Here is a 14,903-nt window from a genome sequence, read left to right as displayed (position 1 = left end):
TTTAGGGTTTTAGTAAAACCCCTGTTAAATCACGTAAACTAAACATTATAGTAATTTATTAAATATATATGCCACCCAACTGTCAGCGTCTCTGGACTGCAGAAGTAACAGCTACGTTTCAAAATTTCTCACCCCACTATAACCAATGTATAACAAGCATGAGAAAATGAAACTTGAAAAATCATTTGCCTCTCCTCTCTAAAGAAAAGCTTTCTGGGTTGACGAAGATGAGCATGCACACGTACGGATGCTGATGATAATATTCAGTTTTATATCTCTACCCCGGTGATCCAAGTGATGCTGTTGCCGCCTTCTTGCGGTGCCTAGAGCTGTGGGGGCCTGGATGGGGACGATAATCTTCAGCTGAACCCTGGCAAGACCAAATGGCTTTGGGTCTTTAGAGCTTCAAGATTTGGGACTTTTAAGTAAATTCTAGATGGGGTTGCACTATCCCAGATGAACCTGATCCGCAACTCGCGGGTTCTCCTGGACTCACGACTCCTGCTCAAAGAGGAGGTGGCAGTCATGTCTAGAATATCAAAATATCAACATCTCTGAATAAATCCATTTAACAATAATATGGCATAGTGCAGTGCATAATCCTGATGATAGTCGAATTCTACTACTTATGATATTCGAAGGAAGCTATTTGTAAAGTGCTACAGGGTTTATTAGTTTTAGCTACTTTAATAGGCTGATTGTTTAAAAAGTTATTTCAGACACAGGAAACTTACTTGTGGCCATTCAAAGCAGCATGATGCAATGGAGTGTATCCAGTACTGTCAACACAGTTCACATTTGGTCCTCTCCAGATACTGTAAAGCAAAAGTAAATAAATAAATGTTATACATTAAGATACAAAGTATAATCAGTAAACAGTACAACACTGAGACAGGTTTCTTGTGAACAACACTAAAAAAGCATATTCTATAATCACAATCTAAGACAGCAGTATTAACTTGCTATTATCTTAAACAAAGAAAAAAAGGTCCATAAAGAGATGGATTATCCCGATTATCTAATCAGTACCTTATTACTATTTCAATGGTTATTATTTGTATGTGTAGCAGTGACGTGCAGTCAGGTGAGGCAAGTGAGGCACAGCCTAACCTCTCATCATCAGGGCAGCGAGTCATTCGATGGGAAACTTGCCTTTTGGGAGGAATGACCCAGCTTGGCTCACGCTTTCGATCTGCCGCCCAACGACCGAACGGAGAAGCGAAGAGGCAGGAGAGGCAAAGCAGGAGCCAAGCCGAGTCATTCCTTCCAAGAGGCACGTTTCCTATCGAATGACTCGCTGCCCTAGACTCGAGGCTCCAGTCCAGCCTGCGGTGCTTGCAGGACTCCCAAGCTCGGCACCAGAGAGCCGTCGCGAGAGAGGCCGGCCAGGTTGCCCGGGTGGCGGCAGAGGTTCCTTTTGTTCTTTTGGGTGCGGGAAGCGGGGGGGGAGAGGCTTCCTCCACTCCGTCCGCTCCCCATCTGCGCTGCCCTTGTCCGACAAGCACGCCCCGGATTCCGCGCAGCTCTGGCAGGTGGTGCCGTGGCCGAATCCCAGGGCGGAGGGCGGCAGGTCGCAACTGAGCATGCCTGACTGTGGAATTCTGGGAGTTGAAGTCCACAAGTCTAAAAAAATTGCTGCCTCACAAGCCGTAAACCTCACGTCACGTCACTGATGTGTAGCAACACTCATCAGGCAATATTCAAGTGAATTGATCCACAAATAGCACAAGCTGCAAGGAAGGAATAGATAAAACAAAGGAAAAAGTAGAGAAGCCAGATAATTTGTTTTTGTTTCTACTGTACGTTTGGTTAAATGAATCTTTCATCTTCATCTTTTTTCCAATCAGATAATATAGCTAGTAACCAATGAAAAATGTTCATAGTCATAATAAATGCATTTTTGAGGTCAGATTAATGTATTTTTCTTTAAAAATGAAAAAAAAAATCATCATAAAAGCAAGTCATAATACAGAAGGGCTGTTTTTAAAACACTAGAAGTCAAATTAACTACCAAACCAAACACCAGGGCTTGCATGTATTGTGAGTGCATAAGTTAGCAATAGTACTGAAAATGCTTGGATTAATCTCTATAATAGCAAATGGGTGTGAAATGCACAATACAGTCAAAATGTTGGGTATAATTCAAGCAGAGTAATATTTGGAAATCTCATATTGCTTTTACAAATAACTAAATATTTTTAAAATAATTAGCACACAAACACAATATTATTATAGTTCATAATAATGTTTTCAAACTTTCTCAGGCTTCCTCCTTGAGAAGGTTCATATTAGATTTGTAATAAAATTCACAAAATATATCTGTATAAAGGATAATATAAAAAAAAACATGTTACTGATTCCTATCCTTCAAATTTATGAAGGCAGATTTCTAGAGGCAAAAGAGGCATTATGATATGTTAAAATTAATAATGCTGAAATAAATACATTAATTCAATTTTTTATGAAGTCCTGATAAAGATTTTTATCTCTTATGCTTTTGTTTGATTGCTGTGAATCCCTGAGTGTAAAGATACGGATTTAATAAACTCTTATTATAATAGCATTGAAATATTGCATATACAAAGGTAAAGATAACCCCAGGCACCAGAAAAGGCAAGCCAGCGGCACCAGAGAGGACGGGGAGGCAATGGAAGTTCTGGAGCCGCCCTACAACGCCAAAGGACACCAGAGGACACCGAGTGGTGAGCAGAATGGGGAGGCAGCCGGGAACGGCACTGGGAGATGGCTGCGGTATTGGGTGTGTGGAAAGAACCGCAGCCAGGGACTCCCCCATAACAGCTGGCCGTATCCTGGCTGCTCCCATGCTCCCAGGAACTTGCTCTGGTGTCTTGATAATCTTGGAAGCGTTTCCCCAAACTGCTGCGAATGTTAAGAGAACTGAGACGCCGGATGGGGGGGTCAAGGTGAGGATGTTGGGAACCAGTAGGAAGAAGAAGACCTTAAATAATGGTTGGGGATGGCCTGGAACCTTAGAGGTCACTGGAGACCCGTGTTAGGGCCATGGATGAGCCTAACTGACTGCCCAGACTAAGACTAAGAACAGCTGGGCTTAGAAGGCCACCCCCCATTCACTAAGAAACCCACATCTGTAACTACATCTACTTTCAACCACCTTGGACTGTCCCCCATTTTTATGATATCTCCACCTGCTTCACCTTCACGTTCTGGAAATATTTGGAACATTTTCCCCTCCAGCTCCCCATTAACATCTTAGCCTCCGGCTATTAACTATTAACTATTACCATCTGCACCCTTACCCAATTGGGTTTTAATATTTTATCAATCTACTCAAGGCTAGACCTGCTCCGCCTGCGAGAGGCCCCTCTCTCGCAGGTATGGCCCTTGGCGCTTTCAAGGGCCTGCCTTGATGACGGGTTTGTGAACCCCGAGAGGTGGAAGAAACGGAAGCTGAGGGGCTTTTTATCGAAATGTTTTACACTGTTCTTAGGGGGTTCCAGGGAGGGGGGGTGGGTTAACCAGGCCAGGAGGGAAGCCAGCGCCAGACGAGCAGGTGAGTCAAGGAGGGGAGTGAGCGAGGTGGGGGGGGAGAGGGAACAAGCCATTCCAGTAGAGGGTTGTTTTATTACATCGGTCGCGGGGAGGGGGGGATGCGAGGACAGGAGAAAATCACAAGGTCGGTTGGGAGACCGTGGCTGTTGGCTACGCCCGGTCGTTTGTACCAACCCCCGCAGACTGGGTGGTCAGGAACTACAGGGCCAGGGCATGCGGCTGATGCTGTGCAATGCAAGGTCCGTAACCAACAAGGCCCCCCTCATTAGTGAGTTGATCTCCGAGGGGGAGCTGGACCTTGCAGGGATAACGGAGACCTGGTTGGGCCACGAGGGTGGCTTACCCCTCGTGGAAATGTGCCCACCGGGTTTCCGTGCATTCCATCAGCCCCGGGCCCTGGGTAAGGGTGGTGGGGTGGCGGTAGTTATTCGGGAGAGTCTAGAACCGAGAGAGTTCACTGTTCCTCAGATACCCGGTTGTGAGTCCCTAGGTGTTAAATGGGGCCCAGGGAGGCAGTTGGGCCTGCTGATTGTATACTTGGCTCCTCGCTATACATCAGTGGCCCTGCCCGAACTCCTCGAGCTGATCTCAGAGACGGCGGTTGAGATCCCCAGGCTTATGGTCATGGGGGACTTCAACCTGCCGTCGACGGGAGCAGCATCCGAGGTGGCTCGGGAGTTCATGGCTTCCATGACAGCCATGGGCCTGACCCAACTAATTCAGGGCCCCACACACGAGGGTGGTCACACACTGGACCTTATTTTTGTATCTGAACAGTGGACGAGTGATCTGGGAATAGGGGACCTAGTTATTACTCCCCTGTCATGGTCAGACCACTCATGTCTCCGGCTCGACTTCCCTGTTGCTACCCCTCACCGCGAGGAGGCGGAGCCAGCTCGTCCAAGCTGGTACTGCCCCAAGCACCTGATGGAACCGGAGAGGTTCCAGACGGAGCTTGGGCCGCTACCTGTAGCCCTGACCCGCGCTCGGTCGGAGGACCTAGTGGCCGCCTGGAATATGGCGGCGGCTGGGGCGTTGGACCGGGTTGCGCCTTTGCGACCTCTCCTGCGGCAGCGATCCGCCCGAGCCCCTTGGTACACCGAGGAGCTGAGGGCGATGAAGCGCCATAGGAGACGTCTAGAGAGCAGGTGGAGGTCCTCACGCTCCGAGTCTGATCGAACACAGGTAAGATCCTATTTACGGACCTACCTTGTAGCACTGAGAGCGGCCAAACGTAGACATTGTGCCGCTCTTATTGCGTCCGCGGATAACCGCCCTGCCGCCTTGTTTAGGGTGACCCACTCCCTCCTATCACAGGGGGCGCGGGTGGCGCCCTTGCAGGGTAGAGCAGAGGAGTTTGGGGAATATCTGCAGACAAAGTCGTTCAGATCCGGAGCGGATGGGCCCCCTCCAGTGGCCCGGACGAGCCGTCAACAGTGAGTCTTGTAAGACCACTCTGGGAGGAGTTTGACTCTGTTGCCCCCGAGGATTTGGACAGGTTGCGTGGACGGCTGCGGCCCACCACATGTTTAATGGACCCGTGTCCCTCCTGGCTGGTACTGGCATCCTGGGAGGTGACACGAGGCTGGCTTCTGGGCCTGGTGAACGCTTCATTGGGTGAGGGATCCTTACCAACTGCCTTGAAAGAGGCGGTGGTGAGGCCCTTACTCAAGAGGCCTTCACTGGACCCAATGGAGCTGGCTAATTATCGTCCAGTCTCCAACCTTCCTTTTTTAGCGAAGGTTGTTGAGAATGTGGTGGCGCAGCAATTTCCACGACACCTTGACGAATCCGAATATCTAGACCCACGCCAGTCTGGCTTCCGACCCGGACACAGCACAGAGACAGCCTTGGTCGCGCTGGTTGATGATCTCTGGAGGGCCAGAGATAGAGGTTGCTCCTCTATCCTGGTCCTATTAGATCTCTCAGCGGCTTTTGATACCATCGACCATGGTATCCTATTGCGCTGGCTGGAGGGGATGGGAGTCGGAGGCACCGTTTTACGGTGGTTCGGCTCCTACCTCTCCGACCGGTCGCAATGTGTGTTGACGGGGGGGCAGAGGTGGACCCTGAGGTCACTCACTTGTGGGGTGCCGCAGGGATCGGTACTTTCGCCCCTCCTGTTCAACGCATATGTGAAGCCGCTGGGGGAGATCATCCGTGGTTTTGGGGTTGAATACCATCTGTACGCTGATGATACTCAGCTGTACGTTTCAACCCCAAACCACCCCAGTGAGGCTGTCGAAGTGATGTCCCGGTGTTTGGAAGCCGTCGGGGTCTGGATGGGGGACAACAGACTCAAACTCAACCCCTCCAAGACTGAGTGGCTGTGGCTACCGGCACCTCGGTTCAGTCAGCTGATTCCAGCGCTGGCCATAGGGGGCGAACAGCTGCCCCCTGTGGAACGGGCGCGCAATTTGGGCGTCCTCCTAGATGCCCGGCTGTCAATGGATGACCATGTGGCAGCCGTGGCAAGGGGGGCGTTCTACCAGGTTCGCCTGGTGCGCCAATTGCGCCCCCTCCTGGACCGAGATGCCCTATGCACGGTCACTCATGCACTGGTGACGTCTCGCCTGGACTACTGTAATGCTCTCTACATGGGGCTTCCCTTGGGACGCGCCCGAAGACTGCAGCTAGTCCAGAACGCAGCCGCGCGGGCAGTCATGGGGAGTACTAGGTACTCCCATGTAACATCGCTCCTGCGCGAGCTGCACTGGCTGCCTGTGGTCTTTCGGGTGCTTTTCAAGGTTTTGACCACCATCTTTAAAGCGCTCCATGGCATAGGGCCCAGTTACCTGCGGGATCGCATCCTCCCACATACATCCCAGCGGCCAATTCGCTCTCACAGGGAGGGGCTTCTCCTGGTGCCGTCCGCTAGGCAATGCCAGCGGGCGACGCCAAGGAGTAGAGCCTTCTCTGTGATGGGCCCAACCCTCTGGAATGACCTCCCCCCCGACATTAGAACCACCACCGACTTCCGCTCCTTCCGGCAGAAACTAAAGACTCACCTGTTCCGACTGGCTGGCCTGGCATAATTTCAACGCCTATCTCCTGGCATTTATATTTTTACTGGTTTTTAAGGGGATTATTCTGTAGACTTAATTTTATTGGGTATTGGGATTTTAATGTCTGTATATTTTAATTATTTATTAGCAATACAGTCCTGCACATCTTTTATCCTCCTCTTATCCATCTATTTTATATTTGTATATATATATTGTCCATTTAGTAATTTTAATTGTTTTAATGTTGTTCTTTGACATGGACTGTACACCGCCCCGAGTCCCTTTCGGGAGAGGGGGCGGTCTATAAGCGCTAAAAAAATCAAAAATCAAATCAAACCCAACATGTGTACATACAAAAATGACTCAAATTAAGTGAAGTCTTAATTGCATTTTATTAACTGCAGCATAAATCTATTAAAATGTTTCACATTTTCTATTGTTTTTCAAAGTACTTTAAAATAGTGCTAATAAGAACTATTAGTACTGAGTAATAATTCTCAAATATTACCATGCTTGAATTTAAAATTAACATGAGCACAGTTTATTTGCAAGTGATTATATTGCTCATTTCACGCCTATTTGTTTTCTCATTATTTTATTGCAAAAGTAACAATTATGTAAAGTGGAAAAGCATAAGGCATGATGAGTTTGTAATGAGGTTATATTTAGTATTCTTAAGCCTTCTTTAGTCATCGATAGTAAAATAAATATCAAGTAGTGTCCACAACTGAGTTTACAAACTATAAGCTCCTTACAGGTTAACAATAATAAACCATTAAGTAAGTAACTCATAGTGCCTAAATATAAGCTAATTTTTAAAATGAAGAACAGAATCAAGAACCTCTTTAAAAAAAGAACTGCTTTTACCCCCAAGGATATTAAGGAAATACAGTTTATTCTATAGAAGCACAACAATTTTAAGGAGAAATGACATTATAAGTACTTTAAGGTCTGAATTACAAAGTTAATTCAGACAAATTCTCATCAGCTGAATGAAGATTTAATCAGGTTTCACTGCCAATTACATTGCTACACACTATGGCACAAATAGTATTTAATATTCTAGTCTTGTTTGATGTGTGTAATGTTCTAATATTAGCATTTCAATTTTTATAGGAGAAAACAAGCATTTCAGAACTCAAGATGTTTTTAGCACCATATAAAATGACACATTTTAAAAACAAAATAGGTAATTAGCTCCTAGCTGAGACACAGTATGAGAAAGCTCGTTCCAAACAAGTAGAGGTTAGTTTAATTATTTTTTGTTTTATATTCTTATCTGAAAGATGCAAAAATATATTTAATAATAATTTGGTATTTAATAAGGACATGAAGGAAGAAGACAAAGGGAAAGGGATTAAATTAGGTTAATAATTTATAATAATATGAGTGGTAAAAAATATCTCATGGTTGCAATTTATTGTTTTTATAGGGTTATATTGCTTAAGAAACAAAAGTCATCTTAGAAATGAAGATTTCATTTCAGTAACATAATTCTATAACATCTGTTGGATGATACTTACCTAAGGATACATAAATTATTCCTCAAAAAGCCTTCAAAAGAATTATAACAGTGGCATATATCTATGAATGTATCTTTACTTCAAAGAAGTAAACTTTCAATAATACGCAATTGTGGAATGAATGCTTTTCTTCTTTCAAGGAACCAACTATTTTCTGGTTAAGACAGTTAAGATTTTATGAGATTTGTGGCATTTTCCATATATACTCTAGATTGGATTTGCCAGGAAACCATTTAGGCACTTAAAAGATCAAGAGCCTTTTTTTTTTTGCCAGAGGTTGGTTGACCTTTCAGAGATTATTTGAATCTTAATTCTGCCAATTTGGTTTGATGGGTTTGTGTTTTCTTTGCCAATCTGCTCCCTGGCATAAAGCACTTTTGCAGCTTCTGATGACTCTTGAGCTAACTGTTCTCTTCTAGGACAGTTAACCATTTCTGAACTGACTTTTTTTTAGGAAATGAGCCTAAGAAACTGAAGTGAATAGGTGTAAAATACTCCTTGGCTTATGACTGTGATTAGGCCTGTCATGTATGGACATAAATTGTGACAGCCATAAAGCAGGTCATCCACATAACCAACTTGATGTTTTGTGGTGGACATCAAGCAAACAATGCAGTTGTTAAGTGAAAGCTGTGGCCATTAAATAATCCATTGTTCACAACAGGAGCATTTTTGCTTAAAATCAAAAAGCCAGTTTTCAGCAAAGGTGTTTGACGCAGGACATCTGTAAATATTTTACACCAACTTTGTTGTAAAATGGCCATAAATGTGGCCCAGTTGCCAAGCACCCAAATGTGGTCATATGACTGCAGGGGGAACAACTGTCAGAATTTTGGATCATGAGTACCTTTTGAGGGACAGGCTCTGCCATAACTTTGAACATATAATGAGTTTGTAGATCTCATCAACACACTAAAAGAAATAGTCAAGATAATATCATTTTGAGAGTTCTTAAACATTTCAAGTGTAAAATGGGTTGCCAAAATATGTAAGAACTCCTTAACCTTGACCTCTATACATGAGGATTGAGAACTTGTCCTGCTTCATTATCGCCCACATATTGTACTAGTAACAACACGATAGCATTTACATATCAGGGTTGATGCAGAACAGATCAGAGCTAGAGAACATACCTTGTCTGTCAGCACTCTGCACAAAATTCAACTGGAGGAACCCAAACAAGAGTTCAGGGTAATTATAGTTTTTTCCCCCTAAAATGCAAAAAACCTTCTAGAAATTCTAAAGCCAGGAGAATATTTTTTTTCATTCTTTACCCAAACAGAAAATTGGGACAAATGGGGATAGCATCTTTGATGTATTTCTGTATCTATTGTAGGAGAGTACCATGTATAGGCTATGAGGTCAGCTCACGAAAGCTTATGCCTTTACATAAAATGTGCTATAGTAGATGAAAAAGATGCAACCAGAATCATGATTTCTTTATTGCTGACTTATCTAAAGTCAGCTTGCTATTTCAGCTATAAAATTGCATTATACGCAACAGTTATAAAATCAGCATATTGATATATTCTATTTTAAAATGTGGTAAATTCATGATAACAATTTGGAGATAAGGAGGTTGTGCTACAATATCAAATGTTGATCATCCAATTATACTCATACAAGATGTAGAAATATATTATACTCACCTTTCAAAAAAGTAGTATATAATGCTTTTCCCGCAACTCGTTTGTGTTGTTCTGTTCTCTTGCAGATTTCAAAGCTATACTCACAAAACCAGTTTCTTATAATTCCAAAACTTGCTTTGTCTTGTTGAGTAAGCAGGGCAATCACTTTATGTCTTCTAATTTTATCCAAAGAAATGGCCTCTGCCCTCTACATCCAACTTCAAGTCCTTTTAGTTAGCAGAACAGAAAGTGATTTACCTCACTTTCTTTACACTGAACAAGAGTCGATGTGCAAAATTGGAATTGAATCATCCTTTTTTTGCATGTAAAAATGGCAATGCCATTGGAACAATCTTATGTTACCAAATATGTCCTCAACATAAGAACTGAAATAATGTTGTCTAGAAAAATCTTGCTGTTGCAGATTTTAGTGACCAGGGAAATTGCTTAATTTCTAAGGCAGGAGTAATAGTCTCTAGGTTTCTAGCCTGATAACTTAACCATTAAAACAAACTGGCTCTTAAAATATATAGTTACCATGAGTAAAAACCATTTATAGCTTTACCTTCATATTTACATAGCATGACTCTTATTTTTCCTATGAGCCACTAGTGGCCTCATCCACAAACATGCCTTTTCTTTTCTTTACATTCTCATTTAAACAATTTATGATTCTTTGCTACTATCTTGTTCTTCTTCACTCATCATCAATTCAAAGAGAAAAGCCTACACTTGATTTCTATATCAAAAAGTTTATGACTATTAATGAATTCAATTTGTATGGTCACCCATCTCATTAAATGACTCTGGACATCCAACAACATTTAAATAATAAAAACAATTTCTAACAACACAAAAATTAAAATAAAGAGCAGGTGAGCATAATTCACTCATCCTGTTCACTAGACTAACCAAGAAACAAGTCCCTGTAAAAATTCAAATCTCCAGGTCTGGGTACAGAGCTATTCTTTAAGGACTTAAGAAAAACCAGCAGGGTAGGGGGGTTATCCTGATCTCTGAAGGCAGAATGCTTCATAAGGCGGGTGCTATAGCAGAAAAGGAACTTAGGACTGATCAAGTGGTATTACTTAGCCAATGGAACTTGAAGCATGCTGCTCCTGCCTAACCAGCTCAGGTGGGAGAAACAACTGGGAACAGACTGTGTTGGGACATACACTATAACTTGTACCATAAGCCAATATTTCTGGGATTGTTAAAAACAACAGTAGGTTGATATAAGACAATCTGGTGAGCTAGAACTTCCCACCCCACTCCAGGGGAAGGATACTGCAAAATCCCCATTCCCACCAGATCAGTTGGGACTCGAGAGGCAGATAATAGATGGGAGCGGGGCCAGTCAGAGGTGGTATTTACTGATTCTTCGAACTACTCAAAATTTCCGCTACTGGTTCTCCAGAACTGATCAGAACCAGCTGAATACAAACCTCTGATGTGTGTGTATAATTTGGTAGGCTGGCAAATCAAACTTTAGGGTTTAAAAGAGGGCATAAGGACTGAACAATTGGGTGAGCATAATTTTGATATATATGTGCAAGTGTTAGTAAATGCATAGTAGCTTGATAGTTATGCAAGACAATCTTTCTGGGCATTTTTTACCATTTGATGAGCCAAATCTCTGTGGATTTATTTTTAGTTGCTTTCTATTTGTTGCCTTCTACCTGGACATTAACACACTACATGTGATTAGTAATCAAAGGTCATGAAAGAAACTACTACTGCACACAAATGTAAGCCATTTGACCCAAAACATAAATATGCTTTGAAGGTAGAAGACCAGACAATGCAAGAAACAACTAAAGGAAAAGCCAAATTAAAAATGCCAGACTTATCAGGGACTATATGAATGAATACATTTGCTTTTACTTAAAATCAATCTGCTTACAATAATTCTACATCTTACTACCAATAGTAAGTAGCACATTCTCTATAACAACTGGAAAAAGAACCCAGACCAAATTGTGTATCAATACGAAAAGAAGAATCCATTCTGTGTCACCATCAGAACTGCAGTTCTAAAATACAATATTAATTATGTATGCTATGCAGTCCAATATATCTTTTTTCTTTCCATTTAGTTGTGTCTGATACTCAGAGATTGCTTGCACAAGTCCCTGCAGGTTTTTTGGCAAGATTTTTCAGAAGTAGTTTGGCATTGCTTATTTCCTAGAGCTAAGACAGAATTACTGGCCCAAGGTCACCCACTGACTTTGTGCCTAATGCAGGACTAGAACTCACTGTCTCCTTTTTTCTAGCCTGATGCCTGAACCACTATATCAAGTGGACTTTCTTTAGTAAATCTCTTCAGTCAAATACAACTGAGTTAATTTTAAGACATTTCTGAACATGTGTGATTGCAGTCTTGAGTGCTTCTTGGAAGTAGTGTGTCTAGCTTTTCCCCCAAGTTTGATAGTGATCATTATTACTATGTTGTATATTACAGTAGTCTTTTAAAAATAATTTGCATATCCAAGTAGAAATTCTGGTTTACAATTTTTACATTTTTTTAAAAAATAAGATTTATTGTATGTATTTCTCATTTCTGCAGTGATATAATCTCTTCCTTATATAGTTTGTATTAATGAAAGGATTACTTATTTGAATTACTGTGTTCTAGACAGTTTAAATGCCTGCAAAAATGTTTATTTCATGCAAACTTTGTTTTAGTATAATCAACAAGCAATTTTGTGTTGGGTTATAGCCGTGTCATGGGAGTGCAATTCCTCAAAATTCTGAACATAATAATGAATTCATTCTTTGCCTTAGTTATTTGTTTGGCTTTTGTTGTCTTACAATCCAGCCCCTCATTATTTTGTTCTGCTGCTAAAAATTCAGGCCAGTCAAATATTAAGAATATAGTTTTAAATTTTCAAGTTTGTTTTTGTCCATTTTTCTGCTGGAAGCTTACTCAGGAATCTGTTTTCACTGCATTATAAAATAACCACTGTGAAGTAGCTGTGGAAGACCAAAAACTACAATTTGAATTGTTTCTGATTTAGCAGTTTCTGCAAACAAAACCAATTGTAGTTGACTATCCCATCTTCAAAAAAGGGAAAAAAATAGATCCAGGAAACTACAGACCTATCAGCCTGACCTCAATACCAGGAAAGATTCTGGAAAAAATAATCAAGCAACGAATTTGCGAACACCTAGAAGCAAACAAAGTAATAGCCAAAAGTCAACATGGATTTGTCAAAAACAGATCATGCCAGACTAATCTTATGGCATTCTTTGATAATGTGACAAAATTAGTGGACCAGAGGAATGCCGTTGATATAGTTTACTTGGACTTCAGTAAGGCTTTTGATAAGGTAGACCATAACCTACTACTAGATAAAGTAGAAGAATGTGGGTTAGATAGCATCACCACCAGATGGATTCGTAACTGGCTGACCAACCGCACTCAACGTGTAGTCCTCAATGGAACTGCATCTACATGGAGGGAAGTATGCAGTGGAGTACCCCAAGGCTCTGTTTTAGGCCCAGTACTCTTCAACATCTTCATCAATGATTTGGATGAGGGAATAAACGGGGAACTCATCAAATTTGCAGATGACACCAAGCTGGCAGGAATAGCCAACACTCCAGAAGATAGGCTTAAGATACAGAAGGAACTTGACAAACTTGAACATTGGGCACTTTCTAATAAAATGAAATTCAATGGTGAAAAGAGTAAGGTTCTACATTTAGGCAACAAAAACGGAATGCACAGGTACAGTATAGGTGGTACCGTGCTCAATAGTAGTAACTGTGAGAGGGATCTCGGAGTTCTAGTGGACAACCATTTAAATATGAGCCAGCAGTGTGCAGCAGCTGCCAAAAAAAGCCAACACAGTTCTAGGCTGCATCAACAGAGGGATAGAATCAAGATCATGTGAAGTGTTAATACCACTTTATAATGCCTTGGTAAGGCCACACTTGGAATACTGCATTCAGTTCTGGTCGCCACGATGTAAAAAAGATGTGGAGACTCTAGAAAGAGTGCAGAGAAGAGCAACAAAGATGATTAGGGGACTGGAGACTAAAACATATGAAGAACGGTTGCAGGAACTGGGTATGTTTAGCTTAAGAGAAAGAAGGACTGGGGAGACATGATAGCAGTGTTTCAATATCTCAGGGGTTGCCATAAAGAAGAGGGAGTCAAACTATTTTCCAAGGCACCTGAGGGTAGAACAAGAAGCAATGGGTGGAAACTAATCAAGGAGAGAAGCAACTTAGAACTGAGGAGAAACTTCCTGACAGTTAGAACAATTAATCAGTGGAACAGCTTGCCTCCAGAAGTTGTGAATGCCCCAACACTGGAAGTCTTTAAGAAGATGTTGGATAGCCATTTGCCTGAAACGGTATAGGGTTTCCTGCCTAGGCAGGGGGTTGGACTAGAAGACCTCCAAGGTCCCTTCCAACTCTACTATTGTATTGTATTATTGTATTGACTATAATTAAACTCCTCTAGCAGCAGGTTCAAAATATTTTCTCTAGTACAATTATCTTTTATCCCTTTAAGTGAACAAAATTCAGGATTATTATCTGTGTTAACAGACTTCTTGTATCAAAATTCACAATTAAGATACTTATAAGTAACTTATACATACTAAAGATACACATCGTGGAAAATAGTTTTGAGGAAGTACAAAATAAGTTTATTATAAATACAATATTTATAACATTGAGCCAGAAAATGGGTGAGCCAATACTCCATTTATGGGGCTATTAAAAGGACTATTTCAAAGTATCTGTCAGATCAGATTTAGATTTATTCAGCTAGATTCTGCCTCTTCATACCATACGGAGCTCACTGAGTCACAATCTTGTTTTGTTACCTGGGAAATGTTTAAGCCTGTTAGTCCTGATGAAATGGATAGAGTTGTGAATTTGGCTCCCTGTGTTTTAGAAATATGTACATTAGTTAAGGCGCTACAGAAATAACATGAGGTTGGATCTATGCAGTAGTGAATGCTATTTTGAGGGAGGGGATGTTTTCATCTGTTTGAAAGAAGCAATCCTTTTCTTAAGAAACCACTGTTTCAGCCAAAAGATGTTGATAAATCTGTTCAGATTTGAGACATGGAAATGAGAAGAACTCTTTTGCACTGTTAGCTTTTCATTTGAGATGGAGTTTGTGGAAGCTGCCACAGGGCTCTACTCCCTCCCCATTACTTATCAATATGTAGATGAAGTTTCTGGGTAAGATAATCAAG

The 14,903-nt window shown here is 41.9% G+C and overlaps 1 protein-coding gene across 10 annotated transcripts in view; it reads right to left on the bottom strand.

Annotated features, from left to right (window-relative positions):
* The window catches only part of ANKS1A (ankyrin repeat and sterile alpha motif domain containing 1A), a 139,632-nt gene that overhangs the window by 98,217 nt on the left and 26,512 nt on the right, over positions 1-14,903 (bottom strand). For all 10 annotated transcript variants that reach the window (XM_081948532.1, XM_081948536.1, XM_081948539.1 and 7 more), the window contains exon 2: positions 735-815. In XM_081948532.1, coding sequence (XP_081804658.1) covers positions 735-815 — 81 coding nt within the window. The remainder of the gene's footprint in view (positions 1-734; positions 816-14,903) is intronic.

Source organism: Natrix helvetica (genome assembly GCF_964273705.1).
Source record: "Natrix helvetica genome assembly, chromosome: 3".
Lineage (NCBI taxonomy): Eukaryota > Metazoa > Chordata > Lepidosauria > Squamata > Natricidae > Natrix > Natrix helvetica.
The sequence above is the reverse complement of the archived record's forward strand: the minus strand, read 5'-3'. Positions and strand labels throughout refer to the sequence as shown.